Source organism: Geotrypetes seraphini, chromosome 7 (assembly GCF_902459505.1).
Source record: "Geotrypetes seraphini chromosome 7, aGeoSer1.1, whole genome shotgun sequence".
In the NCBI taxonomy this organism is placed as follows: Eukaryota; Metazoa; Chordata; class Amphibia; order Gymnophiona; family Dermophiidae; genus Geotrypetes; species Geotrypetes seraphini.
In genome coordinates, this window is record NC_047090.1 from 122,293,228 (window position 1) to 122,310,359 (window position 17,132).

Below are 17,132 nucleotides of genomic sequence, written 5' to 3' on the forward strand. Positions count from 1 at the left end.
TGATAACAACCCCAGACTACAAGATGTTCAGAAAGGAAATAAAAACTATATTATTCAAGAAATCCCTGAATAAAGCTTAATACCACGAATATCTCCTTCTTACCATCCCCTCCCTAACCCCTGATCCTACTTAACCCTCTCTTGGAAACGATCTCTGATCTAACTTTGTAACCCTTCTTCCATAACTCTTTTTGTAATACACTTTGAACTGAAAGGTAATGGCGGAATAGAAATCTGTAATGTAATGTAATGTATCCCTCCCTCTCTCCAATTTCAGCGAGGCACCTGATGGTTCTCCTAGGTCACATGGCCTCTACAGTTCACGTGACTTCTTTTGCCAGATTTCACCTATGGATCCTTCAGTGGTCCCTGTCCTTTCAGTGGTCACAGGATCTCGATCCGCTTTCCCAGCACATATGAGAATATTATGCCGCCTTGTCCTCGGGGAAAGCATAGATACTTACCTATAGCAGGTGGTGTTTGAGGACAGTAGGCATATATTCTCACAACCTGACCACCTTCTAGTTGGCTGCTTAGCTTTATTACTGATGGCCCTGTGAGCCGTCAGACAGTAAGACATGGGTATATGTGTGGTATGGGCATTGCCGAAAGATTTAAAGTGGAAGTGCACTTGGTAGTGTCCATATCGGGTTCTGTGGATGATGTTACCTACATGTGAGAATATGTCTTTTATCCTTTGAGAACACTTGCTATAGGTAAGTATCTTTGTTTTGCTGACAACTGATGTACTGGAATGCATATACTCTTTCAAGGTTCTGTACAATATGGAAGATTTAAAATATCCAATGATTGACTAAACTGTTATCTTAGGTAAATATCCCTTTACATTTGTAAAGATAGCCCTTCTATGAACTTCAAACAATTTCAAACCTATGAAGAGTTTGCTTTATAAGTATAGCAGGATTAATGTTTATACTTCAATTGTAAAAAAATTGTGGCATACCTGTAACGGGTCTTCATGGACAGCAGTATCCTACATCCACACAGATATCATTGCATAATGTTGCCAAGTTGGGGATAGCTATGTGAACTCTGACAACTTTATGAGCCCAAGAAGGTGTTCCCATGTAGCTCTCAGTAACCATTGTTTCTAAATCATGCTTCAACTTGAGATGTGCAGGAATGCATGGCTGTAGGATCTTTCTGTCTACAGAGAACAGAATGTTATGCTGTCAGAAATCCATATGGATAACACTTATCAAAGGACAGAAAAAAGGGATGTCTTTTTAGTCAAGTGAGTTCTCTCCAAGTAAATCTGTAGCGTTCTTTGCTGTCTGTGAGGTTTCTGCTCTTGCTCATTGGCATGGAGGATAAAAAACTGGTAACAGTATTGGTTGATTGTGAAAATCAGAAATACTTGTGGATAAAAACTTTGGAAGAATCCTGAGTATCACCCTACTTTCTAGAAGTCGTATATAAGGGAAATAGTACATTAGCACATGACATTCACTGATTCTGCCCAATGAAAATACAGTATAGCAAACAAATAAGGTATTCCAAGCTAGAAACTTAGTGATTCAAAAGGTAACTTTAACTGCTTGAGGACTAAATTTAGGTCCCAGGCTGGTGGTGGTTTTCTAGTAGGAGGCTTAAAGTTCATTTGAACTTTCATAAATTTTCTCACAAGGAGCTGTTTAGATATATATATGTTTAGAAAATGGTGTCATGACATGTCATTAAGTGAACTTTCACTGAAGATGGACTGAGGCTAAAATCTGACAGGTGAAGAAGGTACTGAAGGATGAGTGTAAGGGAAAGGTAGTCTTCAAGTCCAGGCTGAAAGCCCACTTTCTTGAAGCTGTTTGTCCTACCCTGACAACTTGTAAAGCATCCATATCTGTTGTCATTCCCTCTTCTGTTACATCCCTTCCAGATTCCATATGCTAGATGTTCAATCCCAACCCGCAATCTGGGAGTTGCAGAAATCCAACACATGCTCCTCCCCTTTATACTGAGAGCTAGAAACATCCAATTTCAATTTCTGCAAACAAACCATGCAGGACTGGGGGAGCCAGCCTGGGTCCGTGACTGTGGAAAATATTTTGCCCATCTGCCTCCTGATACTGCTTCTATGTTGGATCCCACTGATACCCTTGTCGGGACTAGTCACCTCGGCCACCCTGAAAGACTGGATTTGGGTGATGACCCTTCTGTCTGTCTTTTTATTTCTGATCTTCTGAAAGAACTCAGATTGAATTCTCTACCTTTCAGTTCTCAGGCTTTGGTCATAGACTGCTCTAATATGCCGTCTTCCTTTTTTCCATCCCATCCACAGCTTCTTGGGCTGGTTACGGAACAGTGGGATACCTCAGAGAGCTCTTTCTGGCCTTCTAAAATTATGTCTATACTTTATCCACTGGCTCCTGATTTTCAGCAAGTTTTTGAACGGCCTAAGGTAGATTCCACCGTAGTGCAGGTTATTAGGTGCACAGCACTCCTTAGTGATGGGGGAGTGATTCTCAGGATTGCAGGGTGTACATATGTTGAAAAATCATAATCAGGATTGCATTCTCAGGATTGTAGGATGGACATTATGTTGAAAACACTTTCTGAAGTGGCGTCTTTGGGTATCAAAGCAGCGGCAGCTGCTTCCTTTACGGTGTGAGCCTGTCATAGCAGATTGTGCAGTGCGTCCTCTGCAGAGGTACATGCCTGTTCTCTGTTGGTAAATGGATGGTGTGGATTATGTGGCAAATGCCCTTTATGATCTTATTCGAGTTCTTAGTGAGGTCTCTGCTTATGTAGTGTCTGCGTTCTGGATGCTTTGGATCTGTCATTGGGCTGGGGACGCTGCCTCGAAGGCTACCTTGAGCAGACTTCTTTTCAAGGGCCGGCTTCTTTTTGGTAAAGGTCTGGATGACCTCATGACCAGCATTGCCGAGCACTGCCTTAAGTCTCTCCCTGTGAACAGGTCTCGGATGGCAGGAGGTGATTGTAGTAAGTTTTGTTCCTCCCGCAGGTTTCGTCAGGGCTCCATGGGATCTTCCTCCCAGAGATATTCCCAGGGCTACTGCCTTTGTTACAACAGTTCCAATTCCAGGCGTCCTCAGGTCTCAGGTTCCCAAGCAGCAGCTGTGTCTAAAATGCACCAATGACGCCCGTAGTCAGGTGGTGATTCCTCATATCGGAGGCTGCCTTTCTCAGTTTTATCAGGAATGGACTGCGTTTTGTCAGATCAATGTGTGTTAAACATCATTCAGGAAGGGCACAGGATAAACTTCTTTTGCCTGCTTCTGGATTTGTTTCTGGACTCTCCAGCAGGTCGGCCGGAAAAGGAATCCTGAGTCCATGCTACTATATAATGTCTCTTAGACATCAGAGCAATAGAACCTGTCTCGGAACACGAATCGGGCTTAGGCAGATACTCCTTATACTTCATCATACCAAAGAAAGGCTCGGAGGATTGGAGACCTGTTCTGGATTTAAAGTCGGTCAACCACTTCTTGCGGATTCCTCATTTCCACATAGAAACAGTGTTCACAGTCATGGCTGCTGTCTCTCCAGGAGTTTCTAGCATCCTTGAATCTCATGGAGGCTTGCCTCTATTCCAATCTACCCTGAGCATTGCAGGTTTCTGCGTTTTCATGTTTTACAACAGCATTTCCAGTTCGCAGCATTATCCTTTGGCCTCAAAACTTGCACTTTGGGGAAAGATTGTTAACTTCAAGAGCAACTTGAGACACCCTCCTATTCCCTGGAGTATTTGTGTCATCTTTTTGACACCAGACAGGGTCGTGTGTTTCTTCCCAAGGCAGGCAGACAGAAGCTTCAAGTGCAGATCAAAGCTCTCCTGGACTTGTCTGGCTCCTATGGCCTGGCATTATCTGCAAGTTCTGGGATCCCTGATAGCCTATTTGGTGGTGGTCCTCTGGGCTTGAGTGCATGTGCGCCCTTTAGAGGAGTCCCGGAGTTAGCAATGTTTAGGCTGACTTTCTCAGCTGAGAGGTCCTGGACCCGGGAGAATGGTCCCTCTCCCAGAATGCGTTCTATCTGGTCATACAGTGCTGAGGTCAGCCCTAGATGGACTTGATGGCTTCAGCAGAGAGCTTGAAGGCCAGGCATATTTTCAGTTGACGAACACATCGTGAAAGCCTAGGGCTGGATGCCATGGTTCAGCCCTGAGTGGCTCACAAGTTCCTGTATGTGTTTCTTCTGTGGCTTCTAGTCAGTCGGGTCATCTGCTGGATAGCAATGCATCCTTGCCTGATGATTCTAGTAGCTCCAGACTGGCCTCATCACCCATCTTCAGCAGGACAAGTAACTCCGGCTTCCTCTTCATTGTTATCTTCTCAGTCAGGGGCCGGTGGCAGGTGCCTATGGAGAACCCATGGCACTTTGGTCTTATGGCATGGCTCTTAAGTGCTCAGTCTTGATGAAGTATGGTTATTCGGATGAAGTTATCTTGACTCTCTTGCATTGAAGAAACCCTCTACTTTGGCTTCTTATGCCAAAGCCTGGAAGACTTTACAACAGTGGTGTACTAAGGATCAGGTGGAGCCTGAGAAAACTTCCATTTTGGTGGTCCTGGCTTTTCTTCAGTCGGGCCTAGAAAAAGGTTTAGCAGTGACGTCCCTTAAAGTTCAGGTTTCATGCCTTTCATGTTTTAGAGCACTGTTCTTCAACCGCCGGTCCACGGACCGGTGTCGGTCCGCAGAAAATTTCTGCCGATCTGCGCAAGGCCGGCGTGATCAAGTCAGCAATTAAATTTCCTGCCGACTGTGATTCCTGCTGACTGCTGTTCCTCCCAGCCTCAGGCGATCAAGACAGGCTGCCAATGTCGGGGCCTTCCCTCTGTGAGTCTCGCCTGTTAGGAAACAGGAAGTTGAAACAAAATAGGTGGGACTCAGAGAGTGAAGGTCCCGACATCGGCAGCCTGTCTTGATTGCCGCCCCTGCCGAGTTGTTGAAGAGGGCCATGGGGAAGTTGCAAGTAGAACGGAGAGAGATACAGGTGCAGGTGGAGGGAGATGGTCAGCATGTGCGAGCAAGATCCTGGGGAGCCTTCACAGTGACTGTCTCCCCTCCCACCAGCTCTCCTACTTGCCAGGGCAGTGATTTACCGGCAACTTCCTGCAGGCAAGTACTGAGAGCTACTAGAAGGGGAGGAAGCCACTGTAGGAGGCTGGGAAGCTGCTGGATAAAGGGAGAGCTGTTACTAGACTTGGAGGGAGTTAGAAGGGGAGATGCTGCTGGGAGGGGAGGAGGGAAAGAAAAGGGAAGAGAGTTAATGTTGGATAGAGGGAGGAGGGAAGGGAGAAGGAAAAAAGGAAGGAGGGATAGGAGGGAAAGGAGAAAGAAATAAGGAAGGAAACAGCTGGCAGGGAGATTACAGGAGAGGAAGGGGGTCAGGCTGGAATGGAGAGATCAGATGAGGCAAATGGGAAAGAGAGGAATGAGAAAGTAGAGAGACATTGATGCTGGAAAAGGGGGTCAGCAGAGAAATGAGAGAGGGGTAAGATGCTAGATCTGGTGTAGGAAAGATAAAAATGAAGAAGGCAGTGAAGCTGGAATGAATGATGTAAAAAGGAGAGAGGAGGCACAGGCTGGATGGACAGGGAAGAGGGGCATAGAAAGAAGTCAGATACATATGGAAGGGGAGAGGTCAGACATTGGATGGAACGCGCAGATGCTGGATTGAAGAGACAGGGCAGACGCTGGAAGGAAAAGAGTGAAAAGAAGATGAAAGCGGAAACCAGAGACATCAAAAGGTAGAAAAAATAATTTTATTTCTATTTTGTCATTAGAATATATCAGATTTGAAATATATATCCTGCTAGAGACATAACTGGGGACTGCAATATTATGTTAGCATGATATTTCTATGTAGCATTCTATAATAATTTGGCTTGTTCAGTTTTTTTTATAGTGAGGGGATATATGTGAAGGGGAGGGGAGACGGGGTTTTGTTGGTCCGTGCTCTGTATATTTGTATTTATAAAATCACAATTGTTCAGAATATTGTTTCTTTTTATACTTTAATAAAATACATTCAATATAAAATCATAACTGCGGCTTGTGCAGATGGGATCAGATGGTTTGTGGGGACCGAGCTCGCGAAAACGGGGTTTTTAAAATTTTAGACCTAGTAGTTTGCCGGTCCACAAAATAATTCTTTTATTTCTGCCGATCCACGGGTGTAAAATGGTTGAAAAACACTGTTTTAGAGCATGTAGAGGCACTAGTTCGCTTACTGCTCATCCAGATGTGACCATGTTTATGAGAGGGGTAATTCATTTGCGACCTCCCCTTGTGTCTTCCTTTCCTTTCGTGGAATCTTAAAATCATTCTGCAGGGCCTTGGAGAGGCCCCATTCAAACCACTGAAGGATGCTTCTCTTCTGGATCTAATGATCAAGACTTTCTTTCTGGTTACTATTGTCTCGGCATAGCGTATATCAGAACTTCAGGCTCTGTCATGCAGGGAACCCTTTCTCCATATTAAGAACGCAGGAGTTGTCCTCTGTGATGTATTTTCCTTTCTGCCGAAGGTGGTATCAGTCTTCCATGTCAACCAGGAGGTTTGTTTGCCTGCATTTCGTACCTCAGGATTGGAACACAGAAATCAGATCTTACTTAAGTTGGATGTCTGGAGAGTCTTGCTCAACTATTTGGAGAGGACTAATGATTTCAGGATGTCTGATCACCTTTTTGTCCTGACTGCTGCGCCTTGCCGTGGTCGGCCAGCATCCATGTCCTTGATCGCTCGATGGATTCAAATGGCCATTTCTGTAGCTTACATCGCCTGCGGCAAGCAAATGCCGATTTTGCTCAAAGCCCACTCAACTTGAGGTGTGGCTGCATCGTGGGCATAGTCTCAAGCAATTCATCCAGATGAAATTTCCAGGTCAACTACTTGGTTCTCTCTTCATACCTTTACCCGGTTTTACCACGTGGATTTGGAGGCTCTTTCGGATGTTATTTTTAGGACCTTGGTGTTAAGCAAGCTGTTGTGTCCCTCCCTAACTTCTACCATTGCTTTGGTACGTCACCTAACGTATGGAATTTGGAAGGGACTTAACAGAATGGAAGATTACCGTATTTTCAGTTTTTACCTACCGCGCATACCCCTCGCGCGTTATATGCGTGAGCGCGGTATACAAAAGTTTTAAAACATAGTTCCCACCCCGCCCGACGCCCGATTCACCCCCCCAGCAGGACCGCTCGCACCCCCACCCCGAACGACCGCTCGCACGCGCTCCCACCCGCACCCGCATCCACGATCGGAGCAAGAGGGAGCCCAAGCCCTCTTGCCCGGCCGACTCCCCGACGTCCGATACATCCCCCCCCGGCAGGACCACTCGCACCCCCACCCCGAAGGACCGCCGACTTCCCGACAATATCGGGCCAGAAGGGAGCCCAAACCCTCCTGGCCAGACCGCTCGCACCCCCACCCCGAACGACCGCTCGCACGCGCTCCCACCCGCACCCGCATCCACGATCGGAGCAAGAGGGAGCCCAAGCCCCCTTGCCCGGCCGACTCCCCGACGTCCGATACATCCCCCCCCCCCCCCGGCAGGACCACTCGCACCCCCACCCCGAAGGACCGCCGACTTCCCGACAATATCGGGCCAGAAGGGAGCCCAAACCCTCCTGGCCACGGCGACCCCCTAACCCCACCCCGCACTACATTACGGGCAGGAGGGATCCCAGGCCCTCCTGCCCTCGACGCAAACCCCCCTCCCCCCCAACGACCGCCCCCCCCAAGAACCTCCGACCGCCCCCTCAGCCGACCCGCGACCCCCCTGGCGACCCCCACGACCCCCCCACCCCCCTTCCCCGTACCTTTGGTAGTTGGCCGGACAGACGGGAGCCAAACCCGCCTGTCCGGCAGGCAGCCAACGAAGGAATGAGGCCGGATTGGCCCATCCATCCTAAAGCTCCGCCTACTGGTGGGGCCTAAGGCGCGTGGGCCAATCAGAATAGGCCCTGGAGCCTTAGGTCCCACCTGGGGGCGCGGCCTGAGGCACATGGGCCCAACCAGACCATGTGCCTCAGGCCGCGCCCCCAGTTGGGACCTAAGGCTCCAGGGCCTATTCTGATTGGCCCACGCGCCTTAGGCCCCACCAGTAGGCGGAGCTTTAGGATGGATGGGCCAATCCGGCCTCATTCCTTCGTTGGCTGCCTGCCGGACAGGCGGGTTTGGCTCCCGTCTGTCCGGCCAACTACCAAAGGTACGGGGAAGGGGAGTGGGGGGGTCGGGGGGGTCGCCAGGGGGGTCGCGGGTCGGCTGAGGGGGCGGTCGGAGGTTCTTGGGGGGGGGGGCGGTCGTGGGGGGGGGGGGGGGTTTGCGTCGAGGGCAGGAGGGCCTGGGATCCCTCCTGCCCGTAATGTAGTGCGGGGTGGGGTTAGGGGGTCGCCGTGGCCAGGAGGGTTTGGGCTCCCTTCTGGCCCAACTACCAAAGGTAGGGGGGGGGGGGGGGTCGTGGGGGTCGCCAGGGGGGTCGCGGGTCGGCTGGGGGGCGGTCGGAGGTTCTTGGGGGGGGGGGGCGGTCGTTGGGGGGGGGGGGGGTTGCGTCGAGGGCAGGAGGGCCTGGGATCCCTCCTGCCCGCAATGTAGTGCGGGGTGGGGTTAGGGGGTCGCCGTGGCCAGGAGGATTTGGGCTCCCTCCTGGCCCGATATTGTTGGGGAGTCGGCGGTCCTTCGGGGGGGAGGGATGTATCGGACGTCGGGGGGGGGCATCAGGCTTTCAGGATGGGGACAGACCTTCAAGGGGGGACAGTGCACGGAAGTCAGGGGGGGTGAACGGAGAGTCGGGACAGCGCACGGAAAGTCAGGGCGGGCGAAAGGAGCGTCGGGCAGCATGCGCGGTATACCCGTGAGCGCGGTATACCAAAGTTTTTGTACATATCATCGTGATTTCTGCGCGCTATACCCGTGTGCGCGTTTTATACGGGTGCGCGTTATTTGCGTGAAAATACGGTAGGTTTCTACCTTTTGAGAATCTTCTTTCCATATGACCCGCCCTTTCTGTATACACTCACTTGTTCAGAATAATCTGCTGTTTTTGGTTCTGCCTCAATTATTCTCCTTGCAGGCTTGAAGACTCTCCAGTCAGTTGATGGATCCTGTGGGAAGTTTTCCACTTCTATAAGTATGCTTAACTGAAGACTGTCATGTGGGTGGTTGTTGCACACCTCAGGTTACTTCTACATTATTCATCAATGTTTTTTCTGGGTTGCCTTTGTGCCTGTTTATTATTTGTTCCATGTTTTGCAGAGCAAACCAGTTCAGAAATTATTTATGTTCCTGGAGATTTTTCCCTGTACCCCCTTGTCATTGATTTGTTCAGATATGTTGCTTGACTTTGGGGCTCAACTGGAGATGGCTCTAGCTCTCACTCTGAGGGAGAGAAGCACGTGTTCAGAAAAATGCTTGGATTTCTTCAACTCCTGGATTGTGGGAAGGGATTGAACACTTAGCACAGTGGTCTCAAACTCAAACTCTTTGCAGGGCCACATTTTGGATTTGTAGGTACTTGGAGGGCCTCAGACAAAAATAGTTAATGTCATATTAAAGAAATTATAATTTTGCATGAGGTAAAACTCTTTATAGTTTATAAATCTTTCCTTTTGGCTAAGTCTTAATAATAATATTGTAATTTATAGCTAAAGAGACAAAAGATCAAGAAACTGTTTTATTTTACTTTTGTGATTATGATAAACATACCGAGGGCCTCAAAATAGTACCTGGCGGGCCGCATGTGGCCCCCGGGCCGCGTCTTTGAGACCACTGACCTAGCATATGGAATCCTACAGGGGCTAACAGATTATTGAAGATAGAAACCTAATCTTCCATTTAGGCTCAGGAAATGACATTTCTTACTGAGAGCCATTTTGTTTCATATATTTTTAGGGTAAAAGAACAGTTAGTGAGAAGTGGAATTCAGAGTGCCTTCCTAATTCAAAAGAAATCCCTGCTCTCACTAAAGAAGATGTAGATAAGTTGTTCACCTTTGGCAGAGGGAGACGTATGCAGATTGCCATTTCCATGGACAATAAGGCAAAGGTGGGTGCATTGTAGTCACGATTAGTTTGATGTGTGTATTTTCTTTTCTTCAGAATTCTTACCGTATTTTTTGGACCATAAGACGCACCCACCTGTAGAGGAGGAAAACCCAAGAAGAAAAAAATTTGGTTCAGAATTTTTTTTCTCTCTCCTGGTTTTTCCTCCTCGACACATAGGTGCATCTTTTGGTAGGCAGCTCTATGTCCAGCACCCAGAGTAAGTTGGTGGCTTAGTAGAAAGCAGCAACTTCCTTTGAGGGCAGGTCACTACAGAACCATCAACACGCTGTAGTTGGAAGGTTCTGCGCTGCCTTAGGGAGGCCAGATTCATGCTGCAGTAGCAGCGCAAGATGGACAGATATTTACTTTGGGAGGGAGCGAGACGAGATTAAATTTTTTGGCCTCACCCAGTTTGATCTTGGGCCAGCACTAGATCAGCTGTCTGGCTACACCCCTGCCTTCTGGCCAGAGACTTTTCACACTGTATCCCGTGTGCAGATATTGAGGTGTGCGCTAAATATGGCTGTAAACTGTATATATATATTTTTGTTATTGTGTTATGCTCTTTTGGGCCTGGCTCTCTAAGCATCGGCCTCTTAGGTTCACCAAATCCTACAAGCTCGCGCATGACCTGTCCTTCCCTCCCAAGTCAACAAGGTTACTGGGCGAGCCTATGGGGAGAAAAAATGCAGTGCGTGCTGCTGGCCAATGAACGCAGGGTGGCTTGTGTTTTTTTTCTTTGCTTTCCAATGAATGATGAGTGGGCGGGGCGAGAGAATCTGTGCATGCGGCACTGTGGCTTGTTGGTTGGCTTTGGGGAAGTGAGGACTTGGTTAAGTGCAGAGAGCTGGATAACTGGGCAGAAGGAGGCACAAGATAAGCACGTGATTATGGAGGGTGACGGGTAGGAATGAGGTAAATAGATCAGGGTGAGATAGATCGCGCTGGACCACTGGCAAAAAACGGTACCGGGGGGAGGGGGTGTTTAAAAAAATTGTATTTGCTCCATAAGATGCACACATTTTTCCACCTACTTTTTTTGGGAAAAAAGTGCATTTTATGGTCTGAAAAATATGGTAATTATTTTCTGGCTAATTAAAGATGAAATATATATGTACCAACATGTTGAATTATTATCAATAAGTATATCATAATATTCTTATCTGGTTTAATTTTTATTCTATACGGAGTTGCGTAGCTCATACTGAAAATTTTTGTGTGTGGCACTTAAGTCTGAAATAGTATGGTATAGCTCAAACATGGGCAACTCCGGTCCTCAAGGGCCGGAAGCCAATCTGGTTTTCAGGATTTCTCCAATAAATATGCATTGAAAGCAGTGCATGCAAATAGATCTCATGCATATTCATTGGAGAAATCCTGAAAACCAGATTGGATTCCGGCCCTCAAGGACCGGAGTTGCCCATGTCTGTTATAGCCCCTTAAGTCTATTTTTGAAATTTTAAAAATCTTTTCATACATTATAAATGTAATTCCACTGGGAGGCTGTCCAAAGCCACCACCCCATATGTTTTTGTGAAAAAAAATATGTATTCTTAGTTAATCATGACTCAAACTCTGGAGCTTCATACCATGATTTCTTGTTTCAGAGCATTTGTCTTCACTCCCAGCTTTTAGGGTTATGGACAAATTAGTTTTTCAGGATATCCCTAATGAATATGCATCAGAGAGAATTGCTTACAATGTGGTTAGTAAACATGCAGATCTCTCACGTGTACTCATTAAGGATGTTCTGAAAATCTGACCTGTTGGTGGTGCTCAAATGGGAGTGAAGTCACAGGGGTCTAGAGCAGTGTTCTTCAATCACCAGTCCATGGACCATTGCTGGTCCACAGAAATTTCCTGCCGATCCACACGGCCAGCATGTGCATCAGACCCAAAACAGTGTTCTTCAACCGCTGGTCCATGATGCGATCAATGCAGCGTTATCTTCGAGCCAGCTCCCTCTTCCTAACTGATTCAGTGCACAAAGCCACGAGCAGTGGCTCCTACAGGCATCCTGCGCCTGAACCGGAAGCCTTCTCTCTGATGTTGCAACGTCAGAGGGAAGGCTTCCAGATGAGGCATGGGACGTGCAAGGTGCAATTAGTACTATTATGGGGGCGGGGTCTGGGGTGGAGATTGGGTAGAGATGGGCGGGCTCTGGCCCACCACTTAGCCCCGTGTTCTTCAATCGCCGGTCCACAGAACAATTCTTTTATTTCTGCTGGTCCATAGGTGTAAAAAGGTTGAAAAACACTGGTCTAGAGCATGTTTTTTTTCCCTTTCTAATCCAACTAAACTGAAGTTGCAAAGAATTTAATATAAGGGTAAGAAATGTCTCTTGAATGAGCGGGAATAACTCTCTGAAAATGTAAATGAAATGGAATGAAATTTTGGCATTGGGGAAAAATCGATGAAAAAATAACCAAAGTAGATTAAAGAAGAATAAACTCCCCTCCAAAATGCCCAATGCATTTCAGTAGGAGAAACAGTTTCACCTAGGTAATTGCTCCTTTCAAACTGCCTCTGCTGGGTAATCTCTCCAGATTGCATTCCCCACCTTCAAAATGACCCACTCAAAATCACCTGTCCCTACTCTTCCGTCATTATTGTTACCATATTTGCTAAGACAAAAATAGAGGTCATCTGGCCCTGCCCGTGTCCCATCCCTGCCTCACCTGTGCCCCTCCCCACCACTACCTCCCGCTAATCTTGCCCCTTAAGCCACCCCCCCCCCCCCTGCACAGCCTCTCTCTCTTTCCAGCTCCCCATCCGAGTCACCCTAGAGTCAGGTATGGCTTTTATGAATCTCCCCTGTCCTCACTACCTTCTCCGCTGTAGTTTAAAAACTTTGGGCAGCCGACAGCTTTAGTGAAGTGATCTTTATGCTGTTGGCCTGCTCCAGAAGTCTTTACTCTGCTGCATCTCTGCAGAGTGAAGGCATTAGAATAGCCTTACTGGGTCAGACCAGTCAAGCCCGGTAGCCCGTTCTGGTCCGTCTAGCCCGGTGGCCAATCCAGGTCACTAGTACCTGTCCAAAACCCAAAGAGTAATAACATTCCATGCTACTGATCCAGGGCAAGCAGAGGCTTGCCCCATGTCTTTCTCAATAACAGACTATGGACTTTTCCTCCAGGAAATTGTTCAAACGCTTCTTAAAACCAGCTACGCTATACGTTCTTACCACAACCTCTGACAATGCGTTCCAGAACTTAACTATTCTCTGAGTGAAAAAATATTTCCTCCTATTGGTTTTAAAAGTATTTCCAGTGCAATAGGGTGAGACATTCTAGATCAGGGGTGTCAAAGTCCCTCCTTGAGGGCCACAATCCAGTCGGGTTTTCAGGATTTCCCCAATGAATATGCATGAGATCTATTAGCATACAATGAAAGCAGTGCATGCAAATAGATCTTATGCATATTCACTGGGGAAATCCTGAAAACCTGACTGGATTGCAGCCCTCGAGGAGGGACTTTGACACCCCTGTTCTAGATAATAGGGCTATTTCCCCATACTCATATTCTCTGCAGAAGGAATCCACTCTGGACTTTTGCCTCTGTAGTATTTCACTGATTGGTTTAGCGCCCTCTACAGTCTTTCCTTCTGCAAGCATGTCTGCAGCTGTGTGTGTTCTGATCTCCACATTTTATTGTTTTAAATTCGATGTCCCCTTTTCAGCTAATTTCGCGTTTGAAGCAATTCTGGAGCTCTGCCTGCTTGAGAATTCAGACTTAGCTCTGTAGCTGACAGGCCGATCCCTTTTTTTGGGTACCTGTTAGCCAGCCTACATAGTTTTCCTTGGAGCTTAGGGCCATCCCTGAAGTAGTCTCACCTTCTGTAAATCAAGGGTCAAGCGCAGCCTGGCATGCTTAAGGGACTCTGCAGTGTTCTGCAGCGTGTCAGCTATGCTTTTGCGCCTCCGCCCATCCTGGTGCGCTTCTAGTTGTCCGCTGGGATGGAGGCATAGTCAGTTGCATCTGACTGGCAGCCCGAAGATCAGCTTTGTGAAAGCATTCCCAGCATTGTGGCAGTGAATTCTTCTACATCTACTGAGCAGGTGGAGCCCAGTGTTTAAGGTCACAGTACAAGGAGCTGACAGCTTGTGAGAAACGTCGGGGAAAGTTTTTACAAAGTGAGGTTTTCTGAGTTTCTGCATGTTCCCCTGTGTTTGCCCTTCTGAAAAATCCTAAAATCACCATTTTTGGACTTGAAGTGTGAAAAATATTGTGTGTTTGGTATGAATTTGGTACCAATGTCCATCTTGGATTTTTAATAATCTTTTTTTTTTCTTCTTCTTCTTCTTGCTTCTTCAAAACTTTGATTTTTACCTGGAAAACTACTGGGATGGAGTCCTTATATTCTCCTCTTGTGAATTCATGCCAGGATTGCACAAGTGTAGTGCTTTTAGAGCGTCTTTGTGTCACATGGTGCAGCTTGGGGGGGAGGGCTGTAGCGACAGGCTTAGTGTCCCCCACAGAAGCAGGTGATCAGACTCTCAGCTAGCCTAGCAGGGCGGCCTTCATTACTTTTGGGGCTTGGCATGGCTGGTTATTTGGTCAGCCTGGTTACCGGCCCTCCACAGCCCAAGACACATGAATTTAATCATCTATGCCCCAGGAGCCGGGTACCTTCTCTAGAATCATGAGGTTTTGTAGTCCGAGTTTAAAAAAAAAAAAAAAAGAAAGTGTATTCTCCTGAGCAGTCTCCTTTCCCCAGGATGTTTTTGGGTGGTGTGTCCTCACCTCTGCCTGATTGGCTGCTGTTCTGCCTGCTCATGATTTGGTGAATCTGGATGCTGATTCTGACCTCTTTGATCCATTGTTTGACAGTGCAGTTCTTCCTGGATTGGGGGGTGTTAAGGCCCGATTATGGCCGTACACACTCTGTCATTTGACAAGCAGATGCATCCGGGGACAATATCTAAGAGAAAACAGACACCTATTATCTCTCAAACATGTCCACTTTATTGAATATTCTGTACCTCCTTTTATACATTTTACATGGGTAAGGGTCGTCAACATATGACGTAAATGCAAACCATATGTGGACACAGATCACATGCAACTTTAAAAGAAATAACAAATCCTTTACTTATCTAAGACCAAAGTCTAGAGGTGCTTTGACCAGCAGAGCTTTATCTAAATTTTCTTACAAATACAGCTAAAAAACAATTAGATTCACTTTACAACAGAATAAGAAAACACATCTCTCAAATATACAATGGCCTTGTAGTATATCAGCAGGAGAAGGCAAATAATCTGGATTTACAACTTCAAACACAACTTAAGGAAAACTACATAATAGAATAGCCTTATAATATTTCGGCAAGAGAAGGCAAACAATGTCTGGATTAAACATAGCATAAGAACACACATCTTTTGAAACATAGAGGTCCTTACATTATTACAGAGAAGGAAAAACAAACAGGGCCTGGTTTTTTTTTTTTACAGCTTCAAAACACATTCTATGGAAAACTACAAGACATGTCCCTTCAATCTCCTCTTACGTCATGTAAATGACGTCATAAATGTACAGCATGAACTTGGAGGGAGAGATATTCCAAATATGTCTCTCGAGGAGGGGTTTTAGGAGCTGTAATACGAATAACACAGCGCATGAGCAGTCGAAAAATTACATAAGAGACAAGAATGCAGATAATAATAGAGATTATAACAATAAGAAGGTCTTTTACCCAGCCCTGCATCCAACTAAAATACTGGTCCCAAGGATGAGATAAACCAGAGTTACGTTTGAGCTCAGCAGAGAGGTCTGCTAATTTCTGAATGGCCATAGTAACTTTTCCTGTAGGACCTGTATTATCAGGAATAAATGTACAATACGATAAAGTACTGGGAAGAATTTTACAAACACCCCCCTTCTCAGCTAAAATCATATCTAGGGCCATACGATTTTGAAAAGCCATCTGAGAAGTGGGGCCTAACTGATCAGCAATACCTTGCAAGGCATCTCTAGAGTAATTCACAAAGCGTTGCTGATTATAATAAATGTAATTAATCCAATCAACATTCTTATTGATAGTAATAAGGGAATAAGGAATTCAAACCCAGCCTTAACCTGGTCTTGGGCCTTGAATTCATCTGGGACCCCTCTTGGGACCCCTATAGCATCTATATATACATGCGGATCAAAACTACCAAGGAGATCACGTCTTTGTCGAGACAGAGGAGAGGAAGAAAGTGAATAGGAAGGGTGCCCTTCAGAAAGGATATGCAGAGGCATAATAACCTTAGCTAAAGCACACTGGCCTATCCACTGGCTGGGTAGCTTAACACGGAGCCTAAAGTCTCCACAGAGCCAGTAAATATCACCTAGGGTGAAAATCTGATGCTGTAACAATGGGGCACACCTATAATCCAAGACAGAACAATAACCAGGGCTATGTCAAGCTTTTTCTGTCCTGGCAGCAAAGGATATTTAGAACGCCACAGCGCACAAAGGGGATCGGTAAAATTAGAGGAGATATTGGTAAATAACCCAAAAAAGCATGGTTATATACCAGGAGGGAGGTCCAGAGGTACGGTTCCTAGATGGGGTCTAGCTTGAGCACATATGTAACAATTACTCTTATTATGTTGATCAGCAGTGAATTTCATCCATTCTAACCAAAGGTTACGTTCTGAAAACCCTACCTCAACAGCCATAGTATCTTCAAAAGTGGGATTGGCAATAGCCATCATGTCAGTAAGTTTATTGAATGTAGGGGCCAGTGGGTTAGTATTTTTGGGGCCCCCACAAAATGGCGGGAGAGGATGAGTGGAGGTAGATAGATCCCGTAAGAAAAACTGATGGGTCGGATAGCTAGACCCACCCTTAAACCATATGCCCATAACGTACATACCTTCATCAGTAGGTCTAGGGTTGTCAATAGTAAGAGAAAGCTTAATAATTTGTTCAGGAGCCCTTCTCCTATAACAGTTTCCAATCTTACGAAGGGTCATACGAGTAAGCAAAGATTTACCATTTTGATCCACTTTTTTTAGAGCACTTTCTGGTCTATAAGCCCAGTCAGTGCCAGTATTCCATCCTACCGCTCCCCAGGATGCACACTTATCCCCCCAACGTGAGTCAGTAACACATATATATATA

At 46.5% G+C, this 17,132-nt stretch overlaps 1 protein-coding gene across 5 annotated transcripts in view; it reads left to right on the forward strand.

Annotated features, from left to right (window-relative positions):
- The window catches only part of CCDC9B (coiled-coil domain containing 9B), a 229,332-nt gene that overhangs the window by 97,233 nt on the left and 114,967 nt on the right, over positions 1 to 17,132 (forward strand). For all 5 annotated transcript variants that reach the window (XM_033951784.1, XM_033951783.1, XM_033951786.1 and 2 more), the window contains one exon: positions 9,873 to 10,025. In XM_033951784.1, coding sequence (XP_033807675.1) covers positions 9,873 to 10,025 — 153 coding nt within the window. The remainder of the gene's footprint in view (positions 1 to 9,872; positions 10,026 to 17,132) is intronic.